Here is a 13,711-nt window from a genome sequence, read left to right on the forward strand (position 1 = left end):
CTCCGTGAGTCTCATTGTGACCCCTCAGTCCCTCCGTGAGTCTCATTGTCAACCCTCAGTCCCTCTTTGTGACCCCACAGTCCCCCTGTGTACCTCTTTGTGACCCCACAGTCGCTCTGTGTACCTTTTTGTGACCCCTCCATCCTTCTGAGTGCCCCATTCTCTCCATCTTTTGCCACTCTTCTTTCCCCCCAACCTGTGCCCTTCTTCTGTCACTCCTCCCCTCCTGTGCCCTTCTTATGTCCCCTCCCCCCAGGGATGTATTTAGCCCAAGGCAAACTAGGCATTTGCCTTGATCGGCACTATTTAGGGGGCGTAAAAAAATGCCGCCCCCAAACACCCATCAAGACGTCCCCTGTGAATCCTCTGTCATGGGGAGGGCCAAGAGCTGACCTGCTGATAGAGAACCCCCTCCGGCGGACGGCTTACCATCCGAGGCGGCGAGGGAGCGGTGATCGCTCTGCTCTGCTCCCTCGCGCGCTCCCCGTTTACTGATGACGTCATTCCGTCTCCCAGCATCGGTAGACAGCCCGTGAGGGTGCAGAGCAGAGAGATCACAGCTCCCTCACCGCCACGGATGGTAAGCCGCCCACCTCACAGCAGCCCCACTGGACTCAAGGGACGGATCCACGCCAGCTCTCCAGGTAGGGAGGCTGTGTGGAAAAATTTTTATAATTTAATTACATTAATAAGGTGTCTGTATATCTGTGAGTGTATGTGTGTGTGTTTATGTCTGTGAATATGTGTGTGTCTGAGTGTCTGTTAGAGCATGTGTTTGTGTCAAATCAGTGAGAGTCTCTGATTTTGTGACTATCAGTGTGTCTGACAATGAGTGTCAGTGTGTCTGTCAATAAATGAGTGTGTCAGTCAATGTGCGTGTGTCAAATCAGTGAGTGTGTAGGACTGTAAGAGTGTATCTGCCAATGTGCGTCTGTTAATAAATGTGTGTCAAATCGGTGTGTCTGACTGTCAGTGACGTCTGTGTGTCAGAGTGTGTGCTTAAAGAGACATTATAGAAGCCCAGACCACTCCAGCTCTTTGAAGTGCTCTGGGTGCAGTGTCTCAATCTCTGTAACCCTGCAAATGAAATTCTTGCAGTTTCTCAGAAACTGCAATAATTACTTGAGGGGTTAACTCCACCTCTAGTGACTGTCTACCAGACAGCCACTAGAGGGACTTCAGGGTGGTTAGGCGACCAAAAGTCACCTAACTGATGCTGGACGTCCTCACACTGTACCTGAGGACATCAGGCATCTGCTGAATCCCCATAGGATAGAATTGATACAATGCTTTCCTATGGGGAAGTCTAATGCAAGCGCAGAGGAGGAGCTTTACCCAGTGCAGAGGGACATCGGTGCTGGATTCAGGTAAGTGGCCAAAGGAGTTTTAACCACTTCAGTGCCGAGGGGTGCACTATAGTGCCAGGAAAACAGCTTTGTTTGCCTGGCACTATAGTTTCCCCTTTAAAAGTAGTAGGAAAAGGTGTGGTTTAAAAAGGAAAGGGTGTGGCCTTGACAGGAAGGGGCAAATTTAGATTAGTGGGTTGCCCAGGTTTAGTTATGCCTAGGACAGTGCAAAACAAAAATACACCACTGCCTCCCCCCTTCAGTGTCCTTCTTTGTCCCCTCCCCTGTGCCAGTTTAGCTTCACCTACCTCTGTGTAGCGTGGCTAAGCAGGCGGACTGTGGTAGAGCAGCTTTCGCTTCCCCTACCCGGTCTGACAGGAAGTGTTCACGGAGAGCACAAAACTAACGTGTCCTGCCACACAGTTTGTAAAGATGTGGTTCAAATGTTTGGACAGAAGATATATGGAATGTTAAAAGCATGAATTATGGCACATTTCTGCCAAACAAATTCTCTTTAATCAGATTGCACCACTAAAATGGATCTTCACTACTAAAGATTTGTATTTATTTTTTGTCAATCAATATTTTCTTGAGGTATATGTGTAACAGACATCACTGTGAGTATATTGGCATTTATACACATGTATTTATAATACAAGAAAATAAAATTAGTTAGCTTGTCACATAACATATGTCATGACTTAACAAAAGCATGCACGGTCAGGGTATACTGGCTTCTCTTATATTAAGAGAAAGAGACGGAGAACAGATGTGCCTCAAAAAGTAGAATGATCTTAAAGTGCACTGTTTAGCATGAATCTCCAATGTTTGTCCAATGTTAAAGTGTGTGGTTCAGACGACCTGTACTCCACACCTGCGTCAGAATTAACAAGCAACGACAAGATTTTTAGAGTTGACCTGTTGAGGTCTTGGGAAGGATGTGAGGATTTAAAGGCATATGATGTTTTGCCCCATAGCACTATTAGGATACAACCTCTAGCGGCGAGTGGTTGACATCGAACGATAACATCTCTAGATGCTGTTAGGGGAGTAAGTGATTTGTTAATGAGATAGAACACATAAAAAGCTATTTTTTGCCCTCTATTGACAGTAAAAGGGAAGCAGAAATGGTGTCTGGTAAACCCCTGGCTATGTTCGTTGAGCAGGTCCACCTGTAAAGTTAGGGCAGATGGTGAAATCTGGACTTATGTCAGAGTGTCTCTCATAATGGTCACCTCCTGATGCAAGTCAATTATGTTCTCCTCAGTAGCCTGCAGCCGATCTGTCACTGCTTGAAGGTTGACTGTCTCTAAATCTGCTGCAAAGAGATCCTTACTGTCTTGTAGCAAGTTGTGGATATCCTGCTTCGTGGCCAAAGCTTATCATCACCCCCCTCTAGTACTGCAAGCGCAGGCCCTGGTGACTGAGTCACCACAGCTGGATCCTCAGTCTGAATCTTCGAGCTGCAGGAGTAGGCTCTTGCTTCACTTGAGCTGCCATCTTGTAGGTAGAATGATGCTGGAACATGTTTCCAAAGTCTCTAATTTCTTTACGTGTGACCATTGGTATCTTTGCCTTATTGAGTGTGTGTGTTGGGCGCCAGGTAAGTACCTTCTGATACTAAAGGGAGTTAGGTCCTCTTGTGACAATCCCGAGGCGAATTGCAGAGCTCGAGTCAGCTAAGAGACGAGGTAGGCCTCAGACCTTCGTCTTGCCTGCTGCCCGTCAGAGTGAATAAAAAAGGCATTGGGTGTGTACTACCCGTCTGTGGGAACTATGGTGCATATACTGCTAACTAGGAATCAAGTGCTGGAAAGCAAAAAGTATAAAGATTCCCTCATTATGATGTTCCCTTTTGAAGTCAGTAGCTGATTTTTATAGATAGATAAAATGTTGATAATGTACACATTTAGAAAAAACAAAACAGTTAACAGGTCAGTAACTTAGCGGTATATATAAAGTTAATGAATATCTACAATGAAGAAGTTATCAGTCAAACATGATGACAGCATATGAACAGTGTATTAAACCAATATTTAACCTAAAACGGTAGATCCAGTGTTCAAGAAAATTCTTGTAGCATTCCAATCCATTTCATGCCTCACACCTTATGCTGAGTGACCGGAAAAAGAGACATTACTAAAGCGGTCTCAAAATGATTCTGCTTACGCACACACAGAAATAATAACTAAAACATGTGCACATGCATTTCTAATTCTTTGAGCAATCATACCTTTCCTTGTGTCTGCTCATTAGGCTAATGAAAGTGACAGATTAAACAAAGAGAATTAGTTAGTTGAATATGCAGAAGTCTAAAAAAAAAAAAAAAACTCAACTGCAATGGAGTAGAGGTGAAAAAGTAATTTCAGTACCTTAAAACCACATCTTTCAAAATAGGCTTCCTTTTCTTTTTCGGCAAGTTCACTGCGCTTAAAATATTTTTTACCATCCTGCAAGACAAAATTGGAGTTCTGGAATGCATGTTACCAAGCAGCTCACAGCAACTGAGATTAGTGTACCAGGGATCTCCAAACTCTGGTCCTCCAGATGTTGCTGAACTACAACTCCCATAATTCTTCAAATTGAATTGAATGCCAGAGAATCATGGGAGTTGTAGTTCATCAACATCTGGAGGGCCAGAGTTTGGAAAACCCTGCTGTAAACAAAATATACATATGACTTAACAATATTTAAATTGTATAACTCACCCTTACCTTAGATATAAAATGGGGTATGATGAAACATGGCATCATGAGACTGGGAGCACACATATTATGCTAATATAACCTATTGTAAGTTATATAGGTTATTTACAAAAAAATTGAACCGTGCTGAATTCTGAGATAGTTTAAAATTGTAAACCACAATCTTAAAAATTAAAACAATTCACAATTTCAGCCTAAATGTATAAAAGTCACACTAGTAAATATCACTGGTCCAAATGGGAGAACATTTTTACTGGTTCACTCTCTTCAACGTTGTGCATATAAAAAGTAAACACTGCACTTGCATCTTACATTTTCCTACTTGAAGTAGATGAGTGAGTGTGCTGCTGAAACATTTCCCAAAACTGCTAATAATTTAATTACTGCAGCTGTGTGAAAAACAAAGCATCAAAACTCGTCCCCCTACCTTCCTTAAACCATAAACACACTGTGGCTGCACAATGTAATATTAAGGCAGACCTCCCCCCCAGCTCTCCATGAATGGGGTACAGGTCAGTCTATTACAGGAGCCCTGCTAGAGCCTGCAGGGACACTGAGTGCACCCTGGCTGCCAGCACTCACCCCGAGCAGCTCCTTCTCCTCCACCTGCTTTCTCTTGCGGGCAATTTCCGCTCTCAGAATATCCATGTCTCCAGCCGCCGAGGTCACACCTGTAAAAGCCCAGTTATTCCCACACGGACACACGCAGCTCGCAACCTAGTTTGTTTACAGCGGAAACCAGCAGCTACTTCCTCCTCCCAGAATGCTCCGCGCGACTCGCACACGCTGGCAGGTAGGAACTTCCGGTGTCTGATGCTGTCGCTATGGCTACGGGGACGCCAGCCCAGCAGCAAGTCCCTAGTAGTGTGAGGAAGTGTTACTGGCTGCCTGGAAAGCAGGATTGCTCATATAACCTTAGGGCAGGGGTCCTCAAACCCCGGCCCCCCCAGATGTTGCTGAACTACAACTCCCATGATTCTCTGGCTATCTATGTAATTCAAAGAATCATGGGAGTTGTAGTTCAGCAACATCTGGAGGGCCGCAGTTTGAGGCCCCCTGTCGTATGGTGTAGACTGTTTGTGAGTTAAAGCTCTCCTGTGGATATAGCATGAGCTCCCTGCCACTGCCTCCCCCCAATTCTCTGTGGGATTAGTGATAAATTAGGTAAATATTAGCTGAAAGCAGCAAGGTGAAATGTTAGTGTTAGGACTCCCCTAAGAGGGTTTTCCTTGACGTGGCAGGTGAGCTTCACTTTAATGGCCATCCGGGTGCTATAGCCAATTCTGAATCCAAGAGTAGTGGGAGTTTTCGCAAAAGGCCTTCATTTTGTGTTTGTATTCCGTATTACGCAGAATAGTGTCATGGGCAGACTGAGCAAATCTGTTACTGACCAAGTGACCAAGGCTATTGGAAACCCACCCTTTGTTTTATTGTCAAAATCATTTATGAAATCCCATTCAGAGAACTCCCCAACCATTCTGCTGTAATAGTAGGGATGCAGTGGTGGGGCCGTCAGACTTGTGTGCACAATTCAATAAAATGCCCTCCGTTCACAACTGGGTTGTGTAGTGCTGCCAAGGTGTTAAGGCAGCCATCAATTCTCAGCTTGCAGACCAGTGCTTAGTTGTGGCTATGTGAGGCATGATGCACCAATGTCTCCTGTCTCCAACACAGCTTGGCCACACACCAGAGAGAGAGTGTTGCAGGTGGAAAGAGTGGAGAGCCCAACAGGCAAAATCTGGCAATATCTACAGTTCCAGCTTGGTTATGCTACACAGGGACTGCGCATATTCAAACGTTGTACTGCACTTCTGCCACAAATGGGGATTCGGATGGGGAGTTGCACTGGTGCTTTAAATAGTGATCAGTCATGGGTTGATCACCATTTGTGGCAAAACCACAACTTCCAGAATGTTCTGCAAGACATTCTGGATGAACATTATTGAAATTGCACTTCTTCAGCAACTGGACATACGTACAACTCAGACTTACATGCAGTCATAACTGCATAGTTACTTCTCAGTCGTGTGAAATTAGGTCCCAGGGGAGAATGCTGTCCGGTTCAGTGGAGTCCCAACAATGTAACCCGGCCCCATCACTTAGCCGCCAGCTGTGCTGTTTGCTACACGAGGAACAGGGATATAATTCATATCCCTGCCCCTCTCAACAGCTTCTGGCATGCACCAGAGCCTGAGGCTCTGATAGGAGGAGATGCTGCAGGTTGGCCACACTACATTTAAGTGATTGGGAGCAGGACACCCCACTCCTCTACTGCTGGTCATCTGGACATTGTGCCCCTTGGCCAGTATGTCCTAAGGCGGCTGCTTTTGCCGCCTTATGGTAGCACTGGCCCTGATTACCTTAAAGGGACACTCTGGGCACCAATGCTACTTACATGCATTTGTTCGGTTTTGGCAACATTAATATGCTGTATTTTTGCATGTTTAAATCTTTTTAGTTTTTGCATATAATAAATAAATCTTCTACATGTTTGCATAAAATAAATAAATCTTCACACGGCCCCTCTGTGGCTACACCCGCTCATCCATGTATAATGTGTGCATAGGAGTGTAGTGTTTGTATAGGGGGCTTTATTATACTAATAATTATTTAAAAAAACAAATATTAATTCCCCCTTCCCTGTTGTGACCTTGCAGGGAGGAGGGCATGTTGATCTCTGGTGGTCCAGTGTGCTGGGAATCTGGTCTGCGCCTCTGCATCCATGTGCGTGTTGTTTGATATAGGTATATTGACTGTGTGTGAAATATGTTTGTATTCACTGGCATACATACCACGGTCTCAGGGGTCACAGCTGCGACCGGGCCCGTCACTCCAGGTACCTGCCATCATTGTTTCCGGCCCACGCGGTTAACCGCCAGGGCCGCATGTTAAGGTGCCTATCGGGTGGCCCATGCTGTCATTGTCACCCGATGGAGATGGATTGTCAGGGGGTTCGGTCAGCGCTGGGCACTTTAACAGCGTAACCGGGCCCCCGTGGTGAGATCACAAGCTGGGAGGAAGTGACTGCACATCACTCCTCCCAGCTAACACACAGAGCCCGCGCGGGAGGAAGAACAGGGAGTCAGAGTGGGAACTCTGACTCCCACCAGCCTGAGCCACCACTGGACCCCAGGGAAAGTCACACTCCTGCACCTAAAAGGTAGGAAACAGGAGGGTGACTTAAATATTATGTGTCTGTTTGTTTGTTTGTATGTATGTGTCTGTGTCTATCTCTCTGTATGTATTTATGTATGTCTTGTGTGTATCTTTGTATGTATGTGTGTCTGTATGTATGTGTTTGTCTGTCTGTATGTGTCTATCTGTATGTATGTATGTGTGCCTGTCTGTTTTTATGTATGTATGTATGTGTCTTTGTATGTATGTGTCTGTCTGTATGTATGTTTGCCTGTCTGTTTGTATGTATGTATGTATGTATGTCTTGTCTGTATGTATGTATGCCTGTCTGTTTGTATGTGTCTTTGTATGTATGTTTGTTGTGTGTGTGTCTGTCTGTTTTTATGTATGTATGTATGTGTCTTTGTATGTATGTGTGTCTGTCTGTATGTGTGCCTGTCTGTTTGTATGTATGTATGTGTCTTGTCTATTTGTATGTGTGCCTGTTTGTTTGTTTAGTTTGTATGTATGTATGTATATGTGTCTTGTCTATTTGTATGTGTGCCTCTCTGTTTGTTTGTTTGTATGTATGTATGTATGTGTGTCTTGTCTATTTGTATGTGTGCCTGTCTGGAGTTAAATGGGGGAAGAGGGAGGAAGGGGCGAAGAGGGAGGGCCCCATGGATCAGTTTCGCACCGGGGCCCCATGGGCTATGTGTACACCACTGTTTGTATTGTTGACTGTGAGTGACATTCAGATTTTTTTTAATTGCGTGTAGGCCCAGTGTCACATGCACAAAATCACACACGCAGTATTTTCACACAGTCACACACACAGTTACAGGCAGTAAATCATACACACACAATTACAGGGAGACAGGGCAGGCACACACGCACGCGTGCACATACTCTCACTCTGGGCTGGAGGGGGGAGGAGTGGAGGCAGTGCAGTCCCTGGTCTGTAGTAGTTGGAGGATCCCTGCTTCCCTTCAGTGTGCAGCAGTAAGAGCAGCGGGTTCAGGCCGCATTTAGCCCCCCCCCCCCCCCCGACCTCCTGGCTGCCCTTGAGCTCTGCCTCCCATTTAGCCCAGCACCCTCTCTTACTAACTTTGGCCTGGCTTTAGAAACTCTGCATTGCAGGCCCCTGCGCGTGTGAATCCTGTTGGCCGCCTGGCGCCCCTGTTGCCATGGCCCCCTGTGCAGCTGCACAGCTCACATACCCTTAAGGCCAGCCCTGCGGGGGACACTATAGTGTTAGGAATAGAGCTTTGTATTCCTAATACTGTAGTGTTCCTTTAAGCAGTAAGTATTGCAGTTAGCTTGTTTAAATCCGTGTAGGACCCACCGATATAAGTGGAACTGTGATTGATGCAGTAGTGGGCTTAACAGAATATGGCCATATGGTGTAACCCTATCCCCATATGTGTTTGTTGAGATAGGTTATGTTAAAAGGACACTGTAGGCACCCAGACCACTTCAGCTCATTTAAGTATTCTGGGTGCAAACTCCCATCACCCTTAACCCTGAGCATGTAATTATTGCAGTTAACTCCTCCTCTAGTGGCTGTCTACTAGACAGCCACTAGAGGGACCTCCGGGTGGATAGGCGACTTTTGGTCACGTAAATGACGCTGGACGTCCTCATGCTATGCATGATGACTTCCAGCTTCACTGGAATCCCCATAGGAAGCATTGAATAATGCTTTCCTATAGGGAAATCCTAATGCGAGCGCGGCTGTTGCCATGCATGCGCATTAGGTCTCCCCCATGGCTGACATCGGCAGGGGAGGAACGTGGGCGGAGCTGAGCCAGCGCCAAGAAACATTGGAGCTGGATACAGGTAAGTGCCAAAAGGGAGGTAAGTAACTGCACCACAAGTTTGTTTTCTTGGCACTATAGTTTCCCTTTAAGTAGTCTTGTAAGGTTTTAAAACTGTATTTGTGTACTGTTCCCTTAATCTGTGATGTAAGCATTTAAAGCAAACCTCAAACTTTTTCACTTCAATAATGCCTACTTCAAAGAGTAGAATCTGAGGATTATGGCTATAATGATACACAGTATCACTTTATTACAGGGCAAAAATGGAAAATGCAACCCATGCTATATAGTTAGTGACTAAAGGGTGAGGTAAGGACTGTAATTTTGTTTAGGGTGTTTTAAACAGTCCCACTATTAGGGCACAGAGACACTGGGGTTTATTCACTAAATCAGAAACTGAGGAGCACTAACCTGTGTAATGTGACCTGTTCTCCAAATTTCCAATTTAGTAAATAAACCTAAAATTCCTTGATATCTCTCTTTTATAAAAGCTTTTGCTATTTATTAAAAGTAAATCAAGATGGCATTAGTAAAACATTAATACTATTAGCTCAAATTAATTGAAATTAACTTAGGATAAATGCATATTTTACTGATTGAATAATTGATATTAGGTTTCTTCTAGATATAAATAATGGGAGACCTGTATGTATGTTAGTGATGGCACCGCTCTCTACAAGAATTGCCTGTTAATGCCCAGACAGACCAGCTCATGCTCGCTACTGTCACTAAACCGTGGGGTTCCATGCAATACCACACGGCGCCGGTAGGTGTCAGCTTTCTTCCTCCATTTGCTATTGCTATCACCTCCCCCGTTTATCATTGACCCTAAAAGAAAGCTCAAAGCAGGGGAAGAAGAAAGCGGAGCACACTAATAGGGCCCTGTGTGTGGGCACCTCGTATGTCTTATCTCCAGGATACCGCCTGCTGTCACCTGGCTGGCATTATAATCCGGTGTATCGCCATTTTACCGAGCCTGGTGTTTTGGAGAGCCAGCAGAGAAAGTTTGCTGTGTGCCTGTAGTGGGAGCCCATTGACAGTGATACTCTGTATTCCTTCCTATCTGCTCATTAAACACACAGACCTTGATCCTCCCTGGGAGGCTGCTGGCTCAGTTCCTCTATTTCTCTTTTATTCCCCCCTCCCCTTCCTCACTGTCTTAATCTCTCAGATCTGTTTTTCCTCCTGCTCCTCAGTGTGTCTCTCCTCCTCCTCCTCCTCCTTCCACCAATAACCCCAATCCCCACCATCTCAGCCATAGACTGCCCATACTGACACAGCCATGGAGCTCTCCCAGAGGAAGAGGAGCAGGAAATCCCAGAGCTTTAAACTGGTGAATCAAGGTAAGCCCCAGCCAGACATCCCTCCACCTCCTGCACTGTCAGCAGTCCTGGGCACACAGACTGCCCACCCTCCCCTTGGCACTGTATGCATGGCTGATAGCATGGTGTGCCACCTGTTAGACATGATGTCCGGGAGGGGTGGGGGGTATAGGTGGGCTCAGTGCAATAATACTGCTGCTGCTTGTAATACATTGATATTTCTAAAACATGTTTGATCTTGTTTTTAAGATGTTCTGCAGCAGTTGAAGAGATACTTTTATTTTGAGGGAATGACTGTCTAAGCAGGGTCCCAGATTACAGAAAATGTGTTATTTTGTATTTATTGGCAGGAGATGGTCTGGTGGCCTTCAATCTGTATCTCTACACTTGCCAGTCTGGTGACACAGGACTCCTGTGAATGGAGAGTCCTCAGGACTCAGGAGACACAATGACAGCTCGGCTAATTAATTCATAGGGCTGGGGGGCATCACATCATAGATAGACCGATGATGGTTCTAATTTAGGGGTGAATTAAAGAACCCGGGGCTGGGATACACTAGGTGCGAGGGTGGCTAGCCGGTAGCCAGTGACTGATGTTATTGGAAGGTTTTATTTCTAAAGGGCCCTTTGTGTAATGGGAGGCTGCAGTGTAACGGAGTGAGCAAACTACAGGGCAAAGGCCATGGTTGTGACTGTGACAGATCCAATACATTGTCTAATGGCTAAGGCTTCCCACACTGTACTGACTGGGAATGGGGGTGGGCTGTCTGCAGAGTTCAAGGCAGGTGAAAGTGGTAAACACACGTGTTTTATGGCAGCACTGAATACATTGCACTTATTATACAGATATTTTTATGTACATATTACAAAGCAAATATTCTGACATGGGGCTCCAGCATCCTATTTCGAATTGCTGTTTTTTGTTTGTAAAAGAGACTGATTACCTTGATTTAATAAAACACCCCTTACTATATAAACTAACTAGTATTTTTTATTGATTCCCTTAATATTAATTTTACTTGTATGACACAACTGTATTTATAAAAAAAAAACCAAAAAAAAAAAACTGATCACCTTTATGTATGGATGCACAGTTTGTATCTAGATCATGGGTTATAGTGTCTTTGTTATAAGATTACATTTAATTTATTGAGCTGAAAACCAAACCAAGAGGGTTGACCAGTAAAGGATGGATATGAAGTGGCACACTAAGCTGTTGCACTTCAAAGTTTTAAATGTCTGCAAACAATTGTGTAAAATAAATAAATGAACAAGGAGCGTGTCACTGCAGACGACAGAACATTAACTTTTGATTTCCTACTTCCCACCCTCACCCCTCTCTATGTATTGGTTGTAGGAGGAGTGCCATGTTTTTACCTTTTTTTTAACAGGGTCATAGGAATCATAAATCTTACTTTATACACTGCAAGTAAAGTAAGAATATGAGACATTTCTTGTTATTTGGTGCTGCTGGGGACCTTGCTTTGTTATAATTGAGGGGGGAGAGTTTGCAAGAGTTTTTAATTTGATATCTTAAAGAGAATTTACCTAAAATGTCAGGATTCATAGGAAGTTATCTTACAGTTCAGCTGTTAATAAGTAGTCAAACTGCAATTCAGCTTTTTTTTTCTTCCTGTTAGGCCTTAATAGAAAATGCTGATTCAGAATAAACTAATTGCATTTAGTGACAATTGTTTTGTTAAAATCAGGGTGATTAGACCTATCCCCACATTTATGGGACATTTGTAGTTGATGTGAGGTTACTACAATTTAAATTCTTTTCTATAAAAAAGCTATGATATGTGTTTGTATTTCAAACATCATGGCCAATTCACGTTTTTCATTCTAAAATCTGTATACAACATTCTATTTACAAAGAAACTACAACAAAAATCATTTAGAACATACCAACCCATTGTACAGTGCTGTGCAATTAGTTTTTATATGTGGCGATTTTATAAATAATATGTATAACTTCACTTCCATTTACCAAGGCCATTGTACCCCTCCTTCACAAGGTTCTGTTTCGCTTAAAGCAGTTAATTACTAATCCCATGTAGTCTGTAAGAGTAAAAATCCTCACATATTGGCAGCTCATGTGGTATCAACATGTATGTACTATAAATAATCAGTATGACTAATAAAATCTTTTCTTGACAAAGGAGTAGCATATCATAAATTTATAATTAAATTAATACTTCATAATTTAAAAATGAAAAACCAGTGTGGACCAGATCAAATCCCAGCAATGTTGCTGAAGCTCAGTGCGCCAGCAATTTCTAAACCTGTCACTACCCTTATCAATGAATCCTTGGTGTCAGGATACATACCCAAACTTTGGAAGACTGCAAAATTTGTACCTATCCATAAAAGTGGTGACAATACTTTGGTATCTAACTATCGCCCAATATCATTGCTCCCAGTATTGTCAAAAATCTTGGAAAAATGCGTCCACACGCAACTATGGGAATATTATCAACAATCAAATTATGTGACCCCTGATCAATAAGGCTTTTGTCCAAATCACTCAACTTCGACTGCCCTCTTAAAAGTTTGCAATGACATCCAAATTGTCGTGGAACAAGGAGACTTAACTGGAGCTATATTCCTTGATTTTGACAAGACCTTCTTTAGCAAAAACTTAAAAACTCAGGCATTGGTGATCGTCCGCTAACCTGGTTTCGATCGTATATTTCAGACCAATTGCAATATGTGCCCATTTCTGATAGCGCTTCCCTCCCTCTTCTAGTCACGTGTGGTGTTCCCCAAGGCTCCATACTCGCCCCCCTGCTATTCACATTATTTATAAATGATCTGCCTAACATCTGCAAATCCTAAACTGTACACCTGTATGCAGAAGACGCTGTAATCTACGCTAGTAAACCCAAGCTACTTTAGCTTGAGGCTGTGCTCCAAAACCAATTCACAGAGGTAAAAAAGTAGATAGCGGATAACAAACTCTTCCTAAACACTGACAAAACCGTTACAATGATCTTCGGAACTTCACCTAAATTACGTAAACTACAAAATCATCAACTGTGTATTAGAACAAATTCAAATAACACACTGACATCAGTCTTTTCTTTTAAATATCTAGATATGATTCTAGACCCCAATCTATCCTTTGGCCTTCGCATTGAAAAAAATCTCTTAAGAACGTTACCCAAAACTAGGTGCCTTGTACAGAAACAAATCCTGCCTAAGCCCTACAGTAAGGAAAAAAAAGTAGAATGCTCTCCCCAGCTGTTCCTAGGGCCGTCTATAATATGATTAGGACCCTGGGCAATGCATTTTCTTGCCCCTCCTATCCCTCCCCCCCAATTACGCCCAATGCGCAATCACACTGACAGACGTACTGGCACATACAGACACAGACAGACATTAAAACATTCACAGATACACACTGA

General features: G+C 43.7%; 2 protein-coding genes across 4 annotated transcripts in view; one reads left to right on the plus strand and one right to left on the minus strand.

Annotated features, from left to right (window-relative positions):
* PRPF18 (pre-mRNA processing factor 18) overlaps positions 1-4,815 on the minus strand; it is a 101,830-nt gene extending 97,015 nt beyond the window's left edge. Inside the window, exons 1-3 of one of the 2 annotated variants that reach the window (XM_063448205.1) lie at positions 4,634-4,815; positions 3,719-3,796; positions 3,580-3,603 (exon numbers count right to left, since the gene is read on the minus strand). In XM_063448205.1, coding sequence (XP_063304275.1) covers positions 3,580-3,603; positions 3,719-3,796; positions 4,634-4,699 — 168 coding nt within the window. In that variant the 5' untranslated portion in view covers positions 4,700-4,815. The remainder of the gene's footprint in view (positions 1-3,579; positions 3,604-3,718; positions 3,797-4,633) is intronic. The other variant, XM_063448206.1, reaches the window with a different exon arrangement.
* Positions 4,816-9,836: 5,021 nt separating this feature from the next.
* BEND7 (BEN domain containing 7) overlaps positions 9,837-13,711 on the plus strand; it is a 146,177-nt gene continuing 142,302 nt past the window's right edge. For both annotated transcript variants that reach the window (XM_063448214.1, XM_063448215.1), the window contains exon 1: positions 9,837-10,325. In XM_063448214.1, the coding sequence (XP_063304284.1) occupies positions 10,265-10,325 (61 nt within the window). In that variant the 5' untranslated portion in view covers positions 9,837-10,264. The remainder of the gene's footprint in view (positions 10,326-13,711) is intronic.

This window comes from Pelobates fuscus, chromosome 3, assembly GCF_036172605.1.
Source record: "Pelobates fuscus isolate aPelFus1 chromosome 3, aPelFus1.pri, whole genome shotgun sequence".
In the NCBI taxonomy this organism is placed as follows: Eukaryota; Metazoa; Chordata; class Amphibia; order Anura; family Pelobatidae; genus Pelobates; species Pelobates fuscus.